We start from the raw sequence: 17,544 nt of genomic DNA, 5'->3' as shown, positions 1-17,544 counted from the left end.
GGGGGGGGGGAGTGAAAGTACCATTTACGGAATGTAAGGGAGACGTAGCAATTCCAAAGAAATAGCTTTTTGCCTCTTTCCTCTGCTTCACTTCCCACTGTGATTCTTGGTGGTCGTTTCTTCCTGAGGTTACAGGATAAACAAACCTGGCACACGTTGTAAAATCCTCACGGTGAGGAGCTCCTGGGGCTTCAAGCCTCTCTGGGGCTTTGCTATTTGGTCCAGCTAAGAGGTTTCATGTGTGTTGTTGTTGTCTTTTGCCCTCAGCCATTTAACCCTTACCTCTCTTGAAGCAACCTTCCTTCAAAGACGCCCAGCCCATCTCATGAGACAGATCGTCCCATTCTTTTATCTTTCTATTTGGAAAACAAACCCAAACCACAAGAGGTCTTGAGGCTATTCCAGTCTTCTAGCCACCAGTCTAGTTCAAGAAAACCCGGGAGGGACCAGAGACCTGGCTCAGAAGCCAGCGCAGCCCCTGGTGCGCCATATGAATGCTTCCTCACGAAGGGCCGGGCCTGTAAATTCAAAGAGGGAAAGTAATTCGGGCTAAATTAGCTGAAGATTGTTTTAGGCAAATAAGCAGAATTTTTGTGTGGTAATTTCTTGTAACAATGAGATTTTCCTCGGTTGAACATTCGGTTGTTAACTTTGAGAAAGTAAACCTCACCCAGATCTCCAGGTAAAGGACAGTTAAAACAGAAAGAAAAGGGATGCTGATAAAAGGGAAAAGGGCAGATTTCTTCCGGATGGTCTTCATTTCTAACCACAAGTGTGGGTGGGGTCTACGTGAGATAGAAAAGTGAACAGTTTAATTCAGACACAGGAAAACAACCCATTCTCCTCCGTTTAAATCAGTCCATAAGTAAACGCCCAGGTAAATGGGCTTGGGTGATTTCTAAATTAAAATGTGGTTCACCTTTATTTATGCCTCAAACATATTTTTTTCAGTTGAATCAAATTAGGAACAACTTTGTTCATATAGAAAGTTACATTTTAATATTACAATACCAGGATCCTCGCACATTTTATATACAATACGTCACTACACATTTAAAATATATTTCTTAGGTTTACATTAAAAAATGAAAGTACTAAGATTATTTACAAAAATATATTCAATACCACTAACATTTAGATGCAACGTTCCCACTTTGCTTTAAACAGGAATGAACTTCTTTTGAACATGGCACAAAAGGATCATCGTAATAAAAGTAAATATATTACAAAACCAACCAAACAAAAACAAAGCAAAACTGCTAGATCTAAGCCACTCGCGGTTCCCAAAATACAAGCCCAAAGCCGAAAGGCTTTTTCATCTGAGCGTGCACAACACTTTCCGAGAAGTTTCTTTGTGGATATGGCTCCTTCCCTTTCATAAGCTCCTGGGTCTGGGTTCCTAAATATTACTGTAACGTGACCTAAAGGATTAGGCGAATGAGGGAGGGAGGGATCTTCCTGCTACGTGGAGGACATCCCAAGCGCCGGCGCCGGGTTACTTCTCCACCACCTCCTCCGCGCAGGGGAGTTTGTGCTCCTCCGAGGAGATGCTGTCCACGATGGAGGAAAGACATCGAAGGCTACTCGAGGCCGATGGATCAATGTTTGCCCCTCCTGAGCGCAGAAAACACACACACAAACATAACCCCGAAGGAAGGAAGAAGCCGGCAGCCCCGCGCCCCGCGCGAAGCCGCTTAGACCGCGCGGGAGGACTGGTCCCCGTGCAAGGAGCGCCGGTCTCTTAGGGACCGTCCAGGCTCCTGCTGGGCTCCGAGCGCTTTCTGCCCCCAGCGAGCACCCCAGTCCCCTCCCGGGATGTTCTCCAGTGCAGTCCAGTGCCCTTTTACTTTACCTTCCTTGGCAGTTATCACGAGCCCCCTGGAATGATCCGAAACACTTGGCCACTGGGAGCTGCAGGTGCGCAGGAAATCCGCACCCTCAAGCTGGAGGAAAAGCGAGGCAGCAGATTAGTCAAGAAACATCGGTTCCGGGGGTGGGGTAGGGGACCCTTTGTGAGGGGGTCTCCCCCGTTTCCTCAGGCCGGGTACGAATTTCCTGCCTATTGCAGGCACCCCGTGTTCACGGGTCACCGGGGGTTCATTTGAGAGGGACCGGGAGGGGCGGGTGAGGAAGGAGGACGCGAACAGAGACAGAGCAGCTGGAGGTTAAGGCCCCAAGGAGGGCGACTAATCAGCCTATGCATTCCCCGGCCCCGGCAGCATCTGGGCTTACATTCTCTTGCTTGGGTCTGTAGCTGAAGGGGTCCACCCCTAGCTCCTGCATTTTGTCCTGCTGATCCAGCCGGTGCAGCAGGTCCTGCAACCGTTCAATGTAGTTGATGGCGCTCCGCAGAATCTCCACCTTGGGCAGTCTCTGGTTGGGGTTGGCCACAGTCCGCCGCTTCAGTGCCTCGAAGGCCTCGTTGATTTTCTTTAGCCGCCTCCTCTCGCGCAGGGTGGCGGCCTTCCGCCGGTCAGTGGGGGCAGATTTTCTCTTGCAGGTTTTGCAAGCCCAGATCAGGCATTGGCCGGGGCAGTGAGGAGGCTGCAGGCCTGGGGGCGCCAGGACATGTTCCTCTCCGCTGCTGTCGCTCCCAGCTTCCGGGGGCATTTGGTCCTGGCAGGGGGACAGGGTACCATCACTCCCTGGATACAGAGGAGAGCCCTCTGCCACTTCTAACGGCTGCAGGGTAACATTTTCCCCATCCAAGTAGAAGAAATAGGAGCCAGTTTCAAAAAGGTCCATCATCATGTTCTCCTTGGCCTCTGGCTCGGCCTGAACGGGGTGATGGGCTCAAAAACCCAGAGGAGCCACCCAGATGGCATTTAATTAGTGCGGTGACTTGAGTCGCCCCAGCTTTATATATAGAAGCTCCTGAAACTCAATCCAACTTTTAGCTGTCATGGAGCATCAGTCTCTCAACGTGATTACAGCCAGTGCTCTCTAGAACATCTAGTTTGAAAGAAAACTGAGAAGTGTCACCCCCAGAATGATGTGACAACCTATATGCAGAACAGGTTAAAACAAAATACAGAGAGAGAATCCAATAATTTAAACAAAGCATCGAACACTTCAATCTGGGGCGGTTTGGACGCTAACCTGCTTACAGGACAACTTCAGAACAACTGGGGATTAACACTGCTCCATTCCCCTCCCCCAGGCTCATCTGAATTCTAAGTATAGACCCATGATGAAAGATTTCAAAGGCAATAGCCATTGCTCCAAAATAGCTTGGTTAATGTTTGCAGACTGGTTCAGCTCTTTTCTCCCTCCTGCCTGTCAAAAAGGTGCTATTCCTGTGATTAAAACCATTACAGTCCTTCAAAGGTTATACATGACTTTCAGGCTTCAGCCTCAATAGCAGCAGGTAAATCTCTTTCCTCTCTTTTACTGAAGGTTGAATGACAGTTTGGGAGCTGGAAGGGGGTGGCTGGAGGGTGCTCAGATTCCTTCCTTGGCTATCTGTTTTTGGAGGGTGGCAACCAAGATCTGAATTCCGTACCCCTGCTCCACGGTGGAGCAGTAGTACCTATAAGGTAAGGGGTGGGACTGAGGATGGGGATGCACTAAATGTAATAATGTCTCTTGAAAAATAGTTTTAGTGGAAATAAGACTCACACTATAGCTATTTGATATTCCAGGATTCAACGTGCCACTCCAAGATGCCTCTGTTAAGGCTCCTGTTCTACAATGTGTGGTCATAGCTTTTTCATTAGCATTCTCGGTATCCACTGACTCCAAATAAGTTCTTTCGTAGGATTCAGATGAGAAAGGTAGCAACCAAGATACAAACCAAGGAACAGAATGTTTAGTTGCAGTTTGCCCATGGTCCAATACACACAAGTATGGTGGTTGAGGAGGCAGTACAAGATAAGGGTGAAGTGCAGGGCCCCTAAATTCCAAAGACGCCCCCTCAAGTCTTAGCTAAGTTAATTTCTATTTATGTGTGCATGGGTAATACTAGGTCTTGATTTCTTAAAGATAACAATGGTTGCCTTATGGAATTTTGGTGAGAATTCGATCAAATGATACCATGCGTGTGAAGCATATAACCTTATATTAGCTGCTTGATGAACATTAGTTATTTAAAGCATAAGGCTATGTCAAGGCTAAGACCATTTCTTATGAAGGAAATAAAGCACCGCTGTAGCAGAGATTTATTTTTTCTCCTATTTAAATTGTTTTATTTAATTAATTAATTAATTTAATTTTTTTATATCCCTTCCCTTTCACTTTCCTTTCCTTCCCCTCCCAGAGCTCTGGAAGGACTCCTTCCAACCTTAAATTGCCTTTGGGGTGACAGTCAACTCTGGTTTTAGCCTTTATAGTCAGTGCCTGAAAAACTAGATGGAAACATAAGATCTTCTTATTCTACCCCAAGCAGTGATAATTATAGGCTGTGTTCAATACGATTTCACTTTTTAAATGAATAGACTGAAGGCAATGTCCTTGGACTCAATGGTCAGACAACATAGGAACTAGTTACATTTTTTAGTTAAATCACTTATTCCAGAAGATAGTTCTTCATAGTCTCTTCCTATTGAGCCACAGACTTGGGATGTTAAGTTCTGACATTTTGTGCTGTTTTTACATTTTTGTTATGTGCAGCTGAATAATTCCTTATAAAGTGTGAGAACCATTTTTCTGTTTTTGGAAAAGTAGGAGGCACAGGGAATAATAAGAAGCCAATACTTCTGTGACATTTTCTCCTATTTCTGCCATTCCCCTGGTTGCTGATATCAGCAGTTAAGACTCCAGATTGGAGGCTCCAAGAATTCAGGGAATAGCCTAACATCTATTAAGGAAAATTACCCTGTGCTCTTAACCTCACTCTGTGCTGTATCTTGTAATGTGAAGACAATTTGAAAAGTCATTTTAACCAGTAAAGTTATATAGCATTATTGCTAAGATTATTAAGATAACAATATCTGAAATTCATTTATTCAACATTTTTGGGGTACCTACTGAGTGCCAGATAGTGTCCTGGGTGACAAGAATAAAATGGTGAAAAATGATCTCTTCTTATGGAGTTGGAATCTAGAAGGGTGAGTGAAATTGACTAAGTGATTAAACAATGGGAACAATAGCACTGGAATTGGGGGTGGAAGACCTAGATCACAATTGTTTTGGGCCTGTGAGAACTTGGTCAACCCTAATATCTCAAATTCTCAGTTTTTTCACCCATAACATGTATAATGACCAAGACATCATACTCTCAAAGGTCATGATAAAGTTTTTAAAACTGTCAAATCGCTTCAAAACTGTTGCATACCTATAAAAGTATTTTTATTACTGCAATTAGGTATAGAGAAAAAATGAGATAAGAAAAAGATCACTTCTAGGGAATTTTGTTGCTTGGGTGACAGAAGTAACGAAGCATCGACATATATACACTACCAAATGTAAAACAGATAGCTAGTGGGAAGCAGCTGCATAGCGCAGGGAGATTAGCTCAGTGCTTTGTGTCCACCTAGAGGGGTGGGATACGGACGGAGGGTGGGAGGGAGACGCAAGAGGGAGGGGATATGGGGATATATATATGCATATGGCTGATTCACTTTGTTGCACAACAGAAAGTAACACAGCATTGTGAAGCAATTATACTCCTATAAAGATGTATTAAAAAAAAAAAAAAAAGAGGGCTTTCCTGGTGGCGCAGTGGTTGAGAGTCCGCCTGCCGATGCAGGGGACGTGGGTTCGTGCCCCGGTCCGGGAGGATCCCACATGCCGCAGAGCGGCTGGGCCCGTGAGCCATGGCCGCTGAGCCTGCGCATCCGGAGCCTGTGCTCCGCAACGGGAGAGGCCACAGCAGTGAGAGGCCCATGTACCGCAAAATAAATAAATAATAAATAACGTTTAAGGTGACACCATTCTTAGACTCACCACTGATTTTAAGAGGTATCAGGTAGATATGAGAAAGTCTGCACATCATGAACCTGCTAAAGAATATGAAAGTGTGCACTTTCCCCTTCATTTTTCCCTTATTTGAGTGTTGTCACTGGAGAAACAGTGAGTTCAAAATATAGAAAGAGAAGATTCTAGAAAGAAGAAGAAAAAGCTTTGGGGTGTTGATCAAGAGCCACTTCCCAGAAAGAGGTGGCATTTCTTTGTGTGAATTCAACTATCACTATTGAACTGTCATTTCTAATTAAACTACAAAGCCCCTTTCACAACATTCTCTAGAACTAAGGCCAATAAAATTAATGTTGTTATTCACCTTTGTTCAAACAGATTTTTCCCTCTTTTGTTGTTGTTTTGGGGATTGGGAGTAGGGATGGGAAGAGAGAAAAAAGGAAATGCCAGCTTGGGAAATAACCATTTTTTATTAGATTAGGTAATGGGAAAATACGCAATGATTCCAGACAACTAAATACGGAACTCTTGGAACTCAAACAAAATGTGAGATGCCTGTAATTGCAATTATATTATTTCTCAGTACAACTTGGGAGACACAGATCTTGACAAAGTGGTCAAAACAGGTTTATCCTCCAAGGTTTAAATAGTTCAAATATGTTTTTTTAATTATGGAAAAAGTAATAATAAGAGAATAATAATATTGTGTCACTAAATATCTTCAGGGGCCTAGAGTTCATTCATAACAAAATGTGAAAGTAAGCTAGTGATAGAATTGAGAGTTTTCAAATAGTTTACCACCCCATTATTCTTACTTCATGCTTAGTTATTTGTAAATGCATTTTCTTCCCATCATCTCCACAAAAGCTTGAGTATGTCCCGTTCTTCTCCGTGAAAAGGAGTGGGAGGAAAAGGATTATGGCCTGCTCAGCCAGTGGTGGATTTTAGCTATGAGCCTTTGGGAAGGTGCTGTTATGTGGTAGAAAAACAGTCTCGGAGTAAGCCAGAATCTAAGTTCTAGCCATTCTCAATTATACATTCCAAGCCTCAGTTTTATAAGAGATCAAATGGCATATGTAATGTATACATCACAGGTTTGTTGTTAGCATAAAATGGAAAAAAAATATATGTTGAGTCCTTGTTATGGAATATGCACTCAACAAATTTTAATTTCCTTCCTTCCCCTACTCAATTCATACGGCCTCTGATTGAAATAGCCAAAGGGAATTAACTGAAATACCTAGATTTGTTAAGACAGATGTTTAGGATAAATTTAGGGATTTATTTGTGTTAATGGGGTAATGGAAGTGAAAATATTAGAACCAGTGACTCTGATAACTGTGTTTCATGTATTTATGCCCTCAACAAATTTCCAATTACTGGGGGACAGACACTAATTTAAAAAATGACTACCTGAGCTAGGAACTTTGGAGGAAAAGAATGTGGTTCTTTATGAGTGTATAACAATGAAGAGTCTGTCATGAATGGAAGCTTGCGAAAGGATGGTCTGGGGACATAAGTTCCTGATATGTTGGGTTGGTATTTCTAGGGAGCAGAGTTGAAGATTTTTAACAAATCTGTGGATTGGAGTAGTGGTGACAGTAGGAGGGAGGTCAGGGAAGAAGTAGACACAGGGTTAGTCAGAAACTGATGAAGAGATTTTTGTGGGTTATACCTAAGGAATTTGGCTATATTATTGCATAGCTGGGTTCAAAGAAAGCAGTTTCAGTTACAGCTGAGAAAGTAGACCTGAGGGCCAGATAGAAAATATACTTTTTCAGCAGTGGAAAGAAAGAGGAGAAAAGGGAGTAAAATAAAGGGGGTGGAGGAGGGCAAGGAGAGAAAGAAAATGAACGGCACTAAGTCCAGCCTGCCGGGAGAAGACGATCAACTAACAAGGCCAGTGAGTGGCCCTGACGAAGTAGAAGGTGAAGGAAGGGCCTGCTGACTGAAAGGGAAAATTCAGAAGAGGCAGATTAATGCTTTAAACTTGTGGCTGCTAAATGAGTAACCTGAACCCATGCACCTGTAATTTACCTAATCTGCAGACAGTGTGTGCCCAGAGATTCCCGAACACTGTGGTAAAAATAGTTTGCACTTAGACTGACAGAACATTCGAGTTGCTTCAGAGGACATGGGGGAGGGGCAGAGACCAAGCAGAGGAGAAGGGAATGTTTTAAAGGCGAATGCTCTGCAACTTCCAGACTGTGGCAGTGAGAAGTTGGGCAGAGAAATGGGGCTGGGTCTGGATTACGGGGACTGCTGTGCAGCTGCCTTTTTCAAAATAGCTCTGAAGAAATGTGTCTAAGATGAGCAGAGGAGGAACCAGAGAGGCTGCTCTTCAGAATTTTCAAATATATTTTTTACTCTTTGCTCTCACCCCGCTTTCCCTTCCACTTGGGAATAGAACAGGACTTCCACAAAAACCTGTGTTCAGTTCATGTACTAGACACAAAATGCTACTGAAAGAGGCTGCTGCTCGTTTATTTTATTTATTTATTTTTTTTAACATCTTTATTGGGGTATAATTGCTTTACAATGGTGTGTTAGTTTCTGCTTTATAACAGAGTGAGTCAGTTATACATATATATATGCTCCCATATCTCTTCCCTCTTTGTCTCCCTCCCTCCCACCCTCCCTATCCCACCCCTCCAGACAGCCACAAAGAACCGAGACGGTTATATGACACTTAAGAGCATCAGTAAGAGCACTTTGAACAACCAAAAGGAGTTGTCCAATTAAAATATTATCACTAAAATATATATATATTGAACAGAATAGGTTATTGTTGTTTTAATGCCTGCTGACCTGAATAGGAGAGAGCCTTTATTATTTTTCCTGCTTTGGCCTATAAAGCTATTAACTGGGGTTTTCCTCTTAGCAGTTAACAATAGCAAAGTGAAGACGGCATCTAAGCTGTGTTCAGCCCTGACTCTTTCTGGTCTTGTGGAAGTAAAAGAGGTATGTTTGTAGACGACCTTCTTTGCTGGGAATTTAAGCCTTGGGTGACTAAACCCAGTATCTCTTTTGTCAGACGATACAGAGAGAATCTGGGAGAAATAACAACCCTGAAGGTGAGGTGATCAGTGTCACTCAACTAGGAAACAAGTTGAGAAGGGCTCTGCATGGGAGAAACCAGATGCCTCGAAGGACGAAACCTCTGAAATCAATCTCCTCTGAAGAGACTCAGCTTGGGCCCATGTGGGTTGGGACATATTTTGGTCTCAGTACTAGTGGTGACCACTGAGTCCTGGGAAAGAGACCATAAATGCTCGTCTACCTGAGCAACTCTTATTTGGTGCTTAAAAAATGAGGTTCTCTTTGTAATTCTGCACTCTCCCTATTTTCATTCAGATTTAGGAGTTTGAGAGCAACATTTGTGAACCATTAGAATGTTTTCAGGTTAGGTATTCCTTCCCTGTGGGTCACCAACTGGCAAAGGTTTGCTTAGGACAAGTACCCAGGAGGTCCCACTTTCAGTACAAAGACTGGGAAATCCTGGACAAATCAGAACAAGTTGGTCACCCTACTTCCAGGAAAAACAGGATAGATGCTGACAAGTATCTATTCATTAATAAGAACAATGAACAGAGTGCAGTATATATAAAGTAGACTTTTTTCTTTAAACATAATTATAATGATTACAAATATGGGGTTTGATGTTAGATCTAAATCCTAGGCTCAGCTCTGCCACTTGCTAATATTTGACCTTGGGCAAGTTATTTAACTTCCATAAGTCTCAACTAGTCCATAAAATGGAAATAATATTACCTTATAAGGTTGTTTTAATGATTAAAATAATGTTAATAAACAATATACAGTGTCTAGCGCATCGTAAACAATACAAATTGGTATTATATTATTTAACTTTTGATTGAAGAAAAATCATCCATCTGTGTGTCACCTCAATAATTCATACTTTGCTTTTTTTGTCTTCTATATGACCAAAAATTTTATATAATTAATAATACATAATGTAAATTTTGTATTACATAATTTTAAGAATATAGATATAATACAGTATCACGCATATATGGCCTTTTTTACTTACAATATTACATAAACATTTTCCATGATGCTATGTAAAACTAATGTTTAAAATTTCTAAGATATAAGGAATGACTTTTCAATGTTATTTACATCTTTTAAAAACTAAATGAATTGTGATATTCAGATGACCCAAATTATAGTAGGGTCTGATGTTACTAGCTTGTTAAGCTAAACAGGTGTCTCTAGTATAGAATGGTTAGCCAAGTATTTTGTTACTGCCCTCCAACTGGCTGGTTATGACGTATTGTCCAAAATAGTTGGTGCTTTAATGCCTATGTCACAGCCTACTGTGACAAATAGTCACCACTGTACAAACACATTTATTCCATCAAGTTTTTCTACCAGTTTGGAAAAAAAGTTGTTTAATCAGACGTACACACACATTTCATACTTTTTCAGAAGCTCAGACATTTCGCCTTGAGATAATGCATGTTAGTTAGCTTTTAGGATAGTAAGTGATAGAAATATGGCAAAAGTTATAAATGTTTAAATTGTATATAATCTGGTGTTTTTGAAGTACAGGGATTATATTTTCAATGTGCCACTAGTCACATAAAAATTAATCACGTTGTTTTATCTTCCCTGATTTCAAGATCTGAGCTAGATGTTGTGATTGGAAAAACCGTGCTGTATAATTTCACAATGTAAGTATAATCTTTTTATTAAATCATTGAAATTATTTTTTAATTTTCTTCTGTTTAAGTATAAACTATCATGAGATTTAAGCTATAATATTCCAGAATTTGTACTTTTAGAGTATAGAATAAAAAGTAGTTATATATATTTTACTTTGTAAAGTTGTAGCCATTATTCAATTCTGGAAAAAAAAAGTTGCAGTGCCTGTGTCAAAGTGCTTTAAATAAATGATTTCATTACATCTTTTTTTAAAAAATAAATTTATTTATTTGTTTATTTTGGCTACATTGGGTCTTTGTTGCTGCGCATGGGCTTCTCTGGTTGTGGCGAGCGGGGGCTACTCTTCGTTGTGGTGCACCGGCTTCTCGTTGCGGTGGCTTCTTTTGTTGTGGAGCACGGGCTCTAGGCGCACGGGCTTCAGTAGTTGCAGCACGTGGGCTCAGTAGTTGTGGTTCGTGGGCTCTAGAGCACAGGCTCAGTAGTTGTGGCGCACGGGCTTAGTTGCTCCGCGGCATGTGGGATCTTCCCGGACCAGGGCTTGAACCCATGTCCCCTGTGTTGGCAGGCGGATTCTTAACCACTGCGCCACCAGGGAAGCCAGATTTCATTACATCTTCACAACGTTTTATCAAGTATGATTAATCTCCATTTTAAAGAAGGAGTAAAGCATTGAGAAATTAATCTACTTGCCTGAAAATCACATGCTTATAAACTAAACTCTGGCTCTTAGAGCAGTAATTTATATAATCAAAATGAAGATCTTATTCTGAGCCTCCTTACAGTGCCCAATAGAAGAGTAGTCTTCAGTGGGAAAAATAAAGTCTAGGGGCAAACTACCTTAGAGGACCTTTGAATGTTTATTTGGCAACCTGTAGCATAACTTCCGTTTTTCTAGTGACCAAAAGAGGCACTGTTGATAGCTGTTGGCTGAGATTTGGACCTGTGTTGTACTTTGGGAAATAACGATGCAATGCTATTTTCCATGTACAGTGCCATGTACAGGCAGCCTGTCCCAGAGGTCATGAAACTGATGCTCAAATTCAAATGCTTGACACTCATGGTCTATTTGATTATTTTAAAATATACAGTAAGAAGGAAAGAGAAAGACGGAGTAGGTTAGCACACTTAAGATAGGGCAAAAGTGGGGTGGAGAGACCATACTATACAAGTCTTGAGTTACACAATGCATATATATCCTGTCTTTCTCCCTTCCCCTTCAGTCTGCCCCACTTACAGTATCTACAAGGACTAGAATTGAGGGTGATCAGAGGATTTCAGCAGATGGAAGGTGTCTGAACAAATACACGGATGCTCTATACACCTAGTCAAAACTACAGCTCACCTATAATCTACTGGGAAGCCAGCAGATTCTGTGGACCAAACTGGATTTCACCAATAAGTGGTCAGTTTAAGACTTCTTAAATATTGGGTTTCTCAGGCATATTTAGTTATTTGATGCTTAATTGGCCCTCCATCCCTTTCTATGTTGACAAGCATAGGCTACACTTACTTTGTCTGTCTCTAACCTGTTTTCCAAGCCATTTGCTTTCATATTTAGTTTCATCTGTTCTCCCTATTTTTTCCTCTTATACTCTATGGTAGGATTGAATATTCTTAAATAAGAGCAAATGTATATTATATCTCCTTTCAGAAGTTCTTTACATGTTTTCAAATAGAATTGCTATCGCTTGATATTTTCTAGTTTCTTGCCTAATTTCTTTGAATTCTTTAACATAAATCTATCTTATAAAAGTTTCATAATCTCTCATTTCTATTTGCCACTTCCCATCCCTTGTTCTTTGCTTCTTTTCGAAAGTTGCAAAACAAGATAGCTTGGGCTTGAAAGAGTCTTTTTTTGCATGAAAATGGTGGGTACATTTTGTTCCAAGAACTACCACATCAGCTGAGTGTAGAATTTCTTTCTAAATTTGTTTTCAAGAAAACAGACGATCATATGCTTTTGGAGATCAACAAAGTAAGGTGCTTACGTAGCCCTTAATAAAGCATTCTTTTTACTAAACACAGAGTAATGTGGATTGTGATAAGCATGACTCCTATGATGGATATTTGGTAAAGTATGATTTTCTTTTCATACAAACCAGGGCTCTATTAACATGGTTTCCTCAAGTCTATTTCTCACTTCCAAATCCTCTAGGAATTGACACCAACTGTCCATTTTGACACTTGTTCATTAATTTCCTTTCAATGGGACTATTTTCTTCTCTCAGCTGTTGTAGCAATTTAAGGTTTTACAGACTCTTCTGGTATGGCTCTTTGTTGAACATTCTTTCTGTGTTCAGACTGTGTAACACCAGAGCCTGAAAGTATGTCACAGAGTCATTAGTGTAGTTCACCACTTGTTCCATTATCCACTCTCACAGAGGGAGACTTTAGCTGACCCCTTAAAAACTGAAAAGGGCAAAATCAATTAGTTCTCTCCAGCAAGATTTAATGGTCTTGATAGCAGTAAATCCATGCTTCCTTTCCTAACCTGCATCATTCTACACACCTGACCTGACTGCATCCAATGGACCTCTAGTTATAAACTTCTTACAGAAAAAAAATGTTTTTTCCTGTTTGGGAGGTGTGTGTACACATGCTGTGTGAGGGAGGTCATTTCACTGCCATGACTGTAAGCACTAACAGATCCCAGTAAACAGAGAATGATTGTTGCATCTCTTTGTGAAATATGAACAACCTTGCTAATTTTTATTCATGCTTGGGAAAACCCAGCATTTTGAGGATTAAAGGGCATAAAAATGAATAATACAAGAATGGCTGTAGAAGAATATAGCATTTGTTTTGTAGTAAAATGAAGTGGGACCGTGTGACTTTTCCATGGCGCAAGTTCTTTTCTTGTGTGTCAAGTTTTGTTTTGGGTTAGTGAGAAACATCACATCACGAAGAAAGAATGCAAGAAGCAAGGGCTGCTTTACACTTTACCAATCTGTTGTGCTGTTGCTGGAAATTTTTGCATTTGAAGTTTGACAGAAGGTAGCAAATTTTGTGTGTGTGGTTGCTATGCTTAAAAATAAGTATATAATGAGTGATATTTGATTGTTTTATATTATTTTACCATTATATAGATGAACATGGTTTACTTTTTTAGATTTTCTTTCATCTTATGATATAATAGCGCTAAGAACATATGCTGCTTTTTTTAACTAAGTAATTTCAAGATATTAATTCTTTAATGTTCCCCATATAATTCTAAGACAGCTAGACTTCTTATGTTTCAAACTTTATTTTTACTTCTTTGAGTGTTTGGTATTTTATATAGCTTTCTAAAACTTTCATAGCAGAACTTTTTCTTTAATCTTATCCATTTTAATTCATCAAACAGCTTATTTTTTCCTGACTTTGAAGAAAATCCCAGTCTTCTCTATGGAATAAGTTATCTTTTGAAGATTAAAGTGATGATTAAAATCAGCTTTTGGACATATGATAATACTATAATACTATTTTTGGCAGTGGTGTGTTACTTAAAAAGTTTTATAAATACATTATCTTAGCAATAACTTCAGCCACAGGAAAAAATGAAGCACGATCTTATAAGATTAGTGTGAGATTTCCTGAGGGTACAGTAATTTAGCTTTACCTTCAGAAGTGGGCTGCAAGACTTTTCTGGGACTCTGGGGCTTTTAATAGTCTATCTAGTATAAAGGCAAATAATGGAGACAGAGGAGGAGGGAAGGGGGAGAGGCAGGGAGGAAAGGAGAGAGGAGAGAGGGAAAGGAAAAGCTAGAAGGGGAAATGAAGGGTTGTGAAGTCATTCTTAGTTCAGAATTGACCATTAGACTTCTATCAAAATCTACTCTTTGTAAAAAATCACAGCGTTTTGAAAATCAAAGGCCTTAGAATTAAGCACATGTTTTATTGGTGGGTTACTTGTTCCTAAGCACAAGTATCCTTCCTTGGTAATAGAATTTGCTGAAAAAGCACAGAATCACTGGAAGCTTGATGTTGTCTTGTATGTTCCTATTTCAAAGTTTATGACTGTAAGAAAATACTCACAAGAGACTATTTGTGGAGTGTGGATCATCAAACGATTTCTATTTTTCACAACTGCCTCTTTTCACATGTCTCATATTGATTACAATATTTGCTTCTATGGTTATTCATAACCAAGCACTTATCACATTGCCCTTTAATGCTTATTTATTCATATCCTCCACTCTGTAGAGTAGGAGCTATGTAATCATCATTGCTTAGAAGGATCACCTGGTGGAAAACAGGTAGTATGTAATCTCTGCTCAGTGATAATTGTCAAAACCCACATCATCTTCTCTGAGATGAAGTGGCGTTTTCCCTTATTGGATATTTATTTCTATTCCTATTTGGGATTTGTTTAAATTTTTTGGTGCTTTGCCCAAAACATTGTGTGTCTCGATCAGTGCAAAATATAATGCTCGTTTTATTTTAGTAGAAGTTCCTGGAAACTTCATGGGACAAGAGGTGCTCTACTCAAAAAAACATTATATAGCAAGATTTATTTTTGGAGCTGAAATTGCTAAGCCTTAGATACTAAGTCTAAGTAATTAATTGCTAAGTCTGGCTGCCACAACAAAATTAGAGTACATCAATTTGAGTTAAGGCACTCATGCTATGTTTATAAGAAGAGAGTATGATAGTTTATTGGCTACTTGTTTTAAAAGTATTGGTGGGGGCTTCCCTTCCCTGGTGGCGCAGTGGTTGAGAGTCCGCCTGCCAATGCAGGGAACACGGGTTCCTGCCCCGGTCCGGGAAGATCCTACATGCCACGGAGCAGCTGGGCCTGTGAGCCACGGCCGCTGAGCCTGCGCGTCAGGAGCCTGTGCTCCGCAACGGGAGAGGCCACAACAGTGAAAGGTCCGCGTACCGCAAAAAAAAAAAAAAAGCATTGGTGGGTTACTTGTTCCTACTCATCCAGCTCCTGGATACCTGGTCATCCTTGTTTTTTTCTGGCCTCCATGTCAATGAGAGTCTCTATTTTACCCAGCTGGCCCTGAGAGTGAAAGCCTTAGGACAGTGGTTATCTTACCCTTGGACATTCTTCTGGACACTCTCCAGAAGCTGGTCTGTGTTGCCACCTTTTCACTTCTTGAGCCCTGCGGGTTCAGGGTTTCCTGGGTACCTGAAGGTAATCAGAATAGTATGTATGGAACCCAGCACTGGAACTAGTAATCCTTAACTCCCCTCTTTGTGTCCTTCAACTTTCTTCTTCATAAAGTCTTGGCTTTATAGTAATAAAATATTTTAATTTACCTTAAAGTAACTTAATTTTGTACATTTTTTAGTCCAGTAAATATTCATTTCAAAAAATGGTATCTTAAATGTTACATACCGTGTAACCCATTTATAAGAGGACTTTGAAATGATTACAGTAGTCTGTATAAGGTGCTGTTGAAATTACCAGGCCTCAGTAAACTTCTTAGAAAAGAACACGAACTAGTGGAACACCTAGTAGAGCAGGCCTCTCCTTTCACGTGACTTAATTTGGCAGATTTTTTGATGGATTAATTTATTAAATTTTATTGTAAATTACATATAATTCAGGCCCAAACTCTGAAAGCAAAATGGTCATACTTCTAGCCAATGCCATAAACTCCCCCATTATCTTATTAGGTATCTTCATGAAATTTTGATGAATTTCTTTTGTTGACCATGATGAGAAGGAAAAGGTTTGGAAAGCACTACTCCAAACTGTTGATAATAGTTATATTTAGGTACTAGAATTTTGGTTGATATAAATTTAAAAGAGAGTTTTCTGTAATTTAAAAAAATCTATAATAAGCATTCTCTAGTTTTATAATGAGAAAATCAAATGAATATTATTTAAGAAAATCAAATAAAAATAGGAACTTAGTCACAAGTAGAACTAGTATATCTGGCAAATAAGAATCTTAATTTTTAGGACAGGAAACAAGGCCTGTACCGTATTTGCAGCAAAATTCTCTTGATGCTGCAGCAAAATTCTCTTGAAGGAATAAACCCTAAAATTTCCCAAGATAAGGACTAAATCTTCCCAGAGTTTGGGGTGAATTGCTTCTGATACACAGAGATGAGGACTGTGGGAGCTGGGAACCATGTAGCTTTCTCCAAATGATAAGCTTCAATTATCTGGGCAATTCAATTATGGGAATAAAGTCCTTCCCAATTATAACAGATTATGGTGTATGCTACTTTAATTCAATTTATTGGACTGGGAAGTAAGGTTACTCAAAGTAGCCCAATAGTCTAAACTTCAGTTTGGTTTTTTTTCTCTCATGAATGCTGTATTTTTTATTGAGATACAATTCACATGACATAAAATTCAGCCTTTTAAAATGTACAGTTCAGTGGTTTATAGTATTTTCACAGAGTTGTACAATCATCACCACTATTTCCATCACCCCAGAAGAAACCCTGTATCCATTAGCAGTCACTTCCCATTTCCCACTCTGTCCCTGGCAACTACTAATGAGCTTCTATGGATATGCCTATTTTGGATATTTCATATAAATGGAATAATTACAATATGTCTGGCTTCTTCTGTAACCATGGGTGAAATCCATTTCACCTGCCTTCACTAATCAAGGTTTTAAGACTTTCAGGACCTCTAAGCAGCACATAGCCTGAACAATAAGGTGTCTGACCGAGTTGTTTTCCAGGAACTTGGAGTCAGCTGCATCTATTTCAAGCTGAGCCAAGGGTCAGCTGTGTCTAGTTTGAGCTGGGCTCCTTAGGACGGGGAAGGACCACTGACCCTTGAACTGGGCATGCGCAGGCATGCGCACTCGTGAACTTTGGAATGTGAAGAGGCCTGTAGCGTAGTTAAGCCTGCGCAGAGCAACAATTATCGCACCTTTTTCTAATCACCTTTCCCCGTTCCCCCTCGCCTCCGACAGCCCTGCTTCTTTTTTTTTTTTTTTTTAATCCCATAAACACCCAAGCCCCTTGCCTTCTTGGAGCAGATTCGAGACCTGCTCTCCCGTCTCCTCGCTTTGCTGCAAACCTCGGCATCTCACCGTTTTAGCTTGCTGCACG

At 40.2% G+C, this 17,544-nt stretch overlaps 1 protein-coding gene across 1 annotated transcript; it reads right to left on the bottom strand.

Moving 5' to 3' along the window:
- Positions 1-976: 976 nt before the first annotated feature.
- Positions 977-2,839, bottom strand: MYF6 (myogenic factor 6). Its single transcript, XM_007457659.1, has 3 exons — positions 2,233-2,839; positions 1,853-1,943; positions 977-1,614 (listed from the first exon to the last, which is right to left on the bottom strand). The coding sequence occupies exons 1-3, from the start codon at positions 2,749-2,751 to the stop codon at positions 1,496-1,498; spliced, it is 729 nt and encodes a 242-aa protein (XP_007457721.1). The 5' UTR covers positions 2,752-2,839; the 3' UTR covers positions 977-1,495.
- Positions 2,840-17,544: the final 14,705 nt, after the last annotated feature.

This window comes from Lipotes vexillifer, unplaced genomic scaffold (assembly GCF_000442215.2).
Source record: "Lipotes vexillifer unplaced genomic scaffold, Lipotes_vexillifer_v1.1 scaffold117, whole genome shotgun sequence".
Taxonomy (NCBI): domain Eukaryota; kingdom Metazoa; phylum Chordata; class Mammalia; order Artiodactyla; family Lipotidae; genus Lipotes; species Lipotes vexillifer.
This window is presented reverse-complemented; position numbering and strand designations above follow the sequence as displayed.

Coding starts and splice junctions, on each gene's coding strand:
- MYF6 (XM_007457659.1), bottom strand. CDS start 2,751: ATGATGATGGACCTTTTTGAAACTGGCTCCTATTTCTTCTACTTGGAT. Junction 1,944..2,232: donor ACAGACCCAAGCAAGAGAAT/GTAAGCCCAGAT, acceptor CTTTTCCTCCAG/CTTGAGGGTGCGGATTTCCT. Junction 1,615..1,852: donor CGTGATAACTGCCAAGGAAG/GTAAAGTAAAAG, acceptor TTCTGCGCTCAG/GAGGGGCAAACATTGATCCA.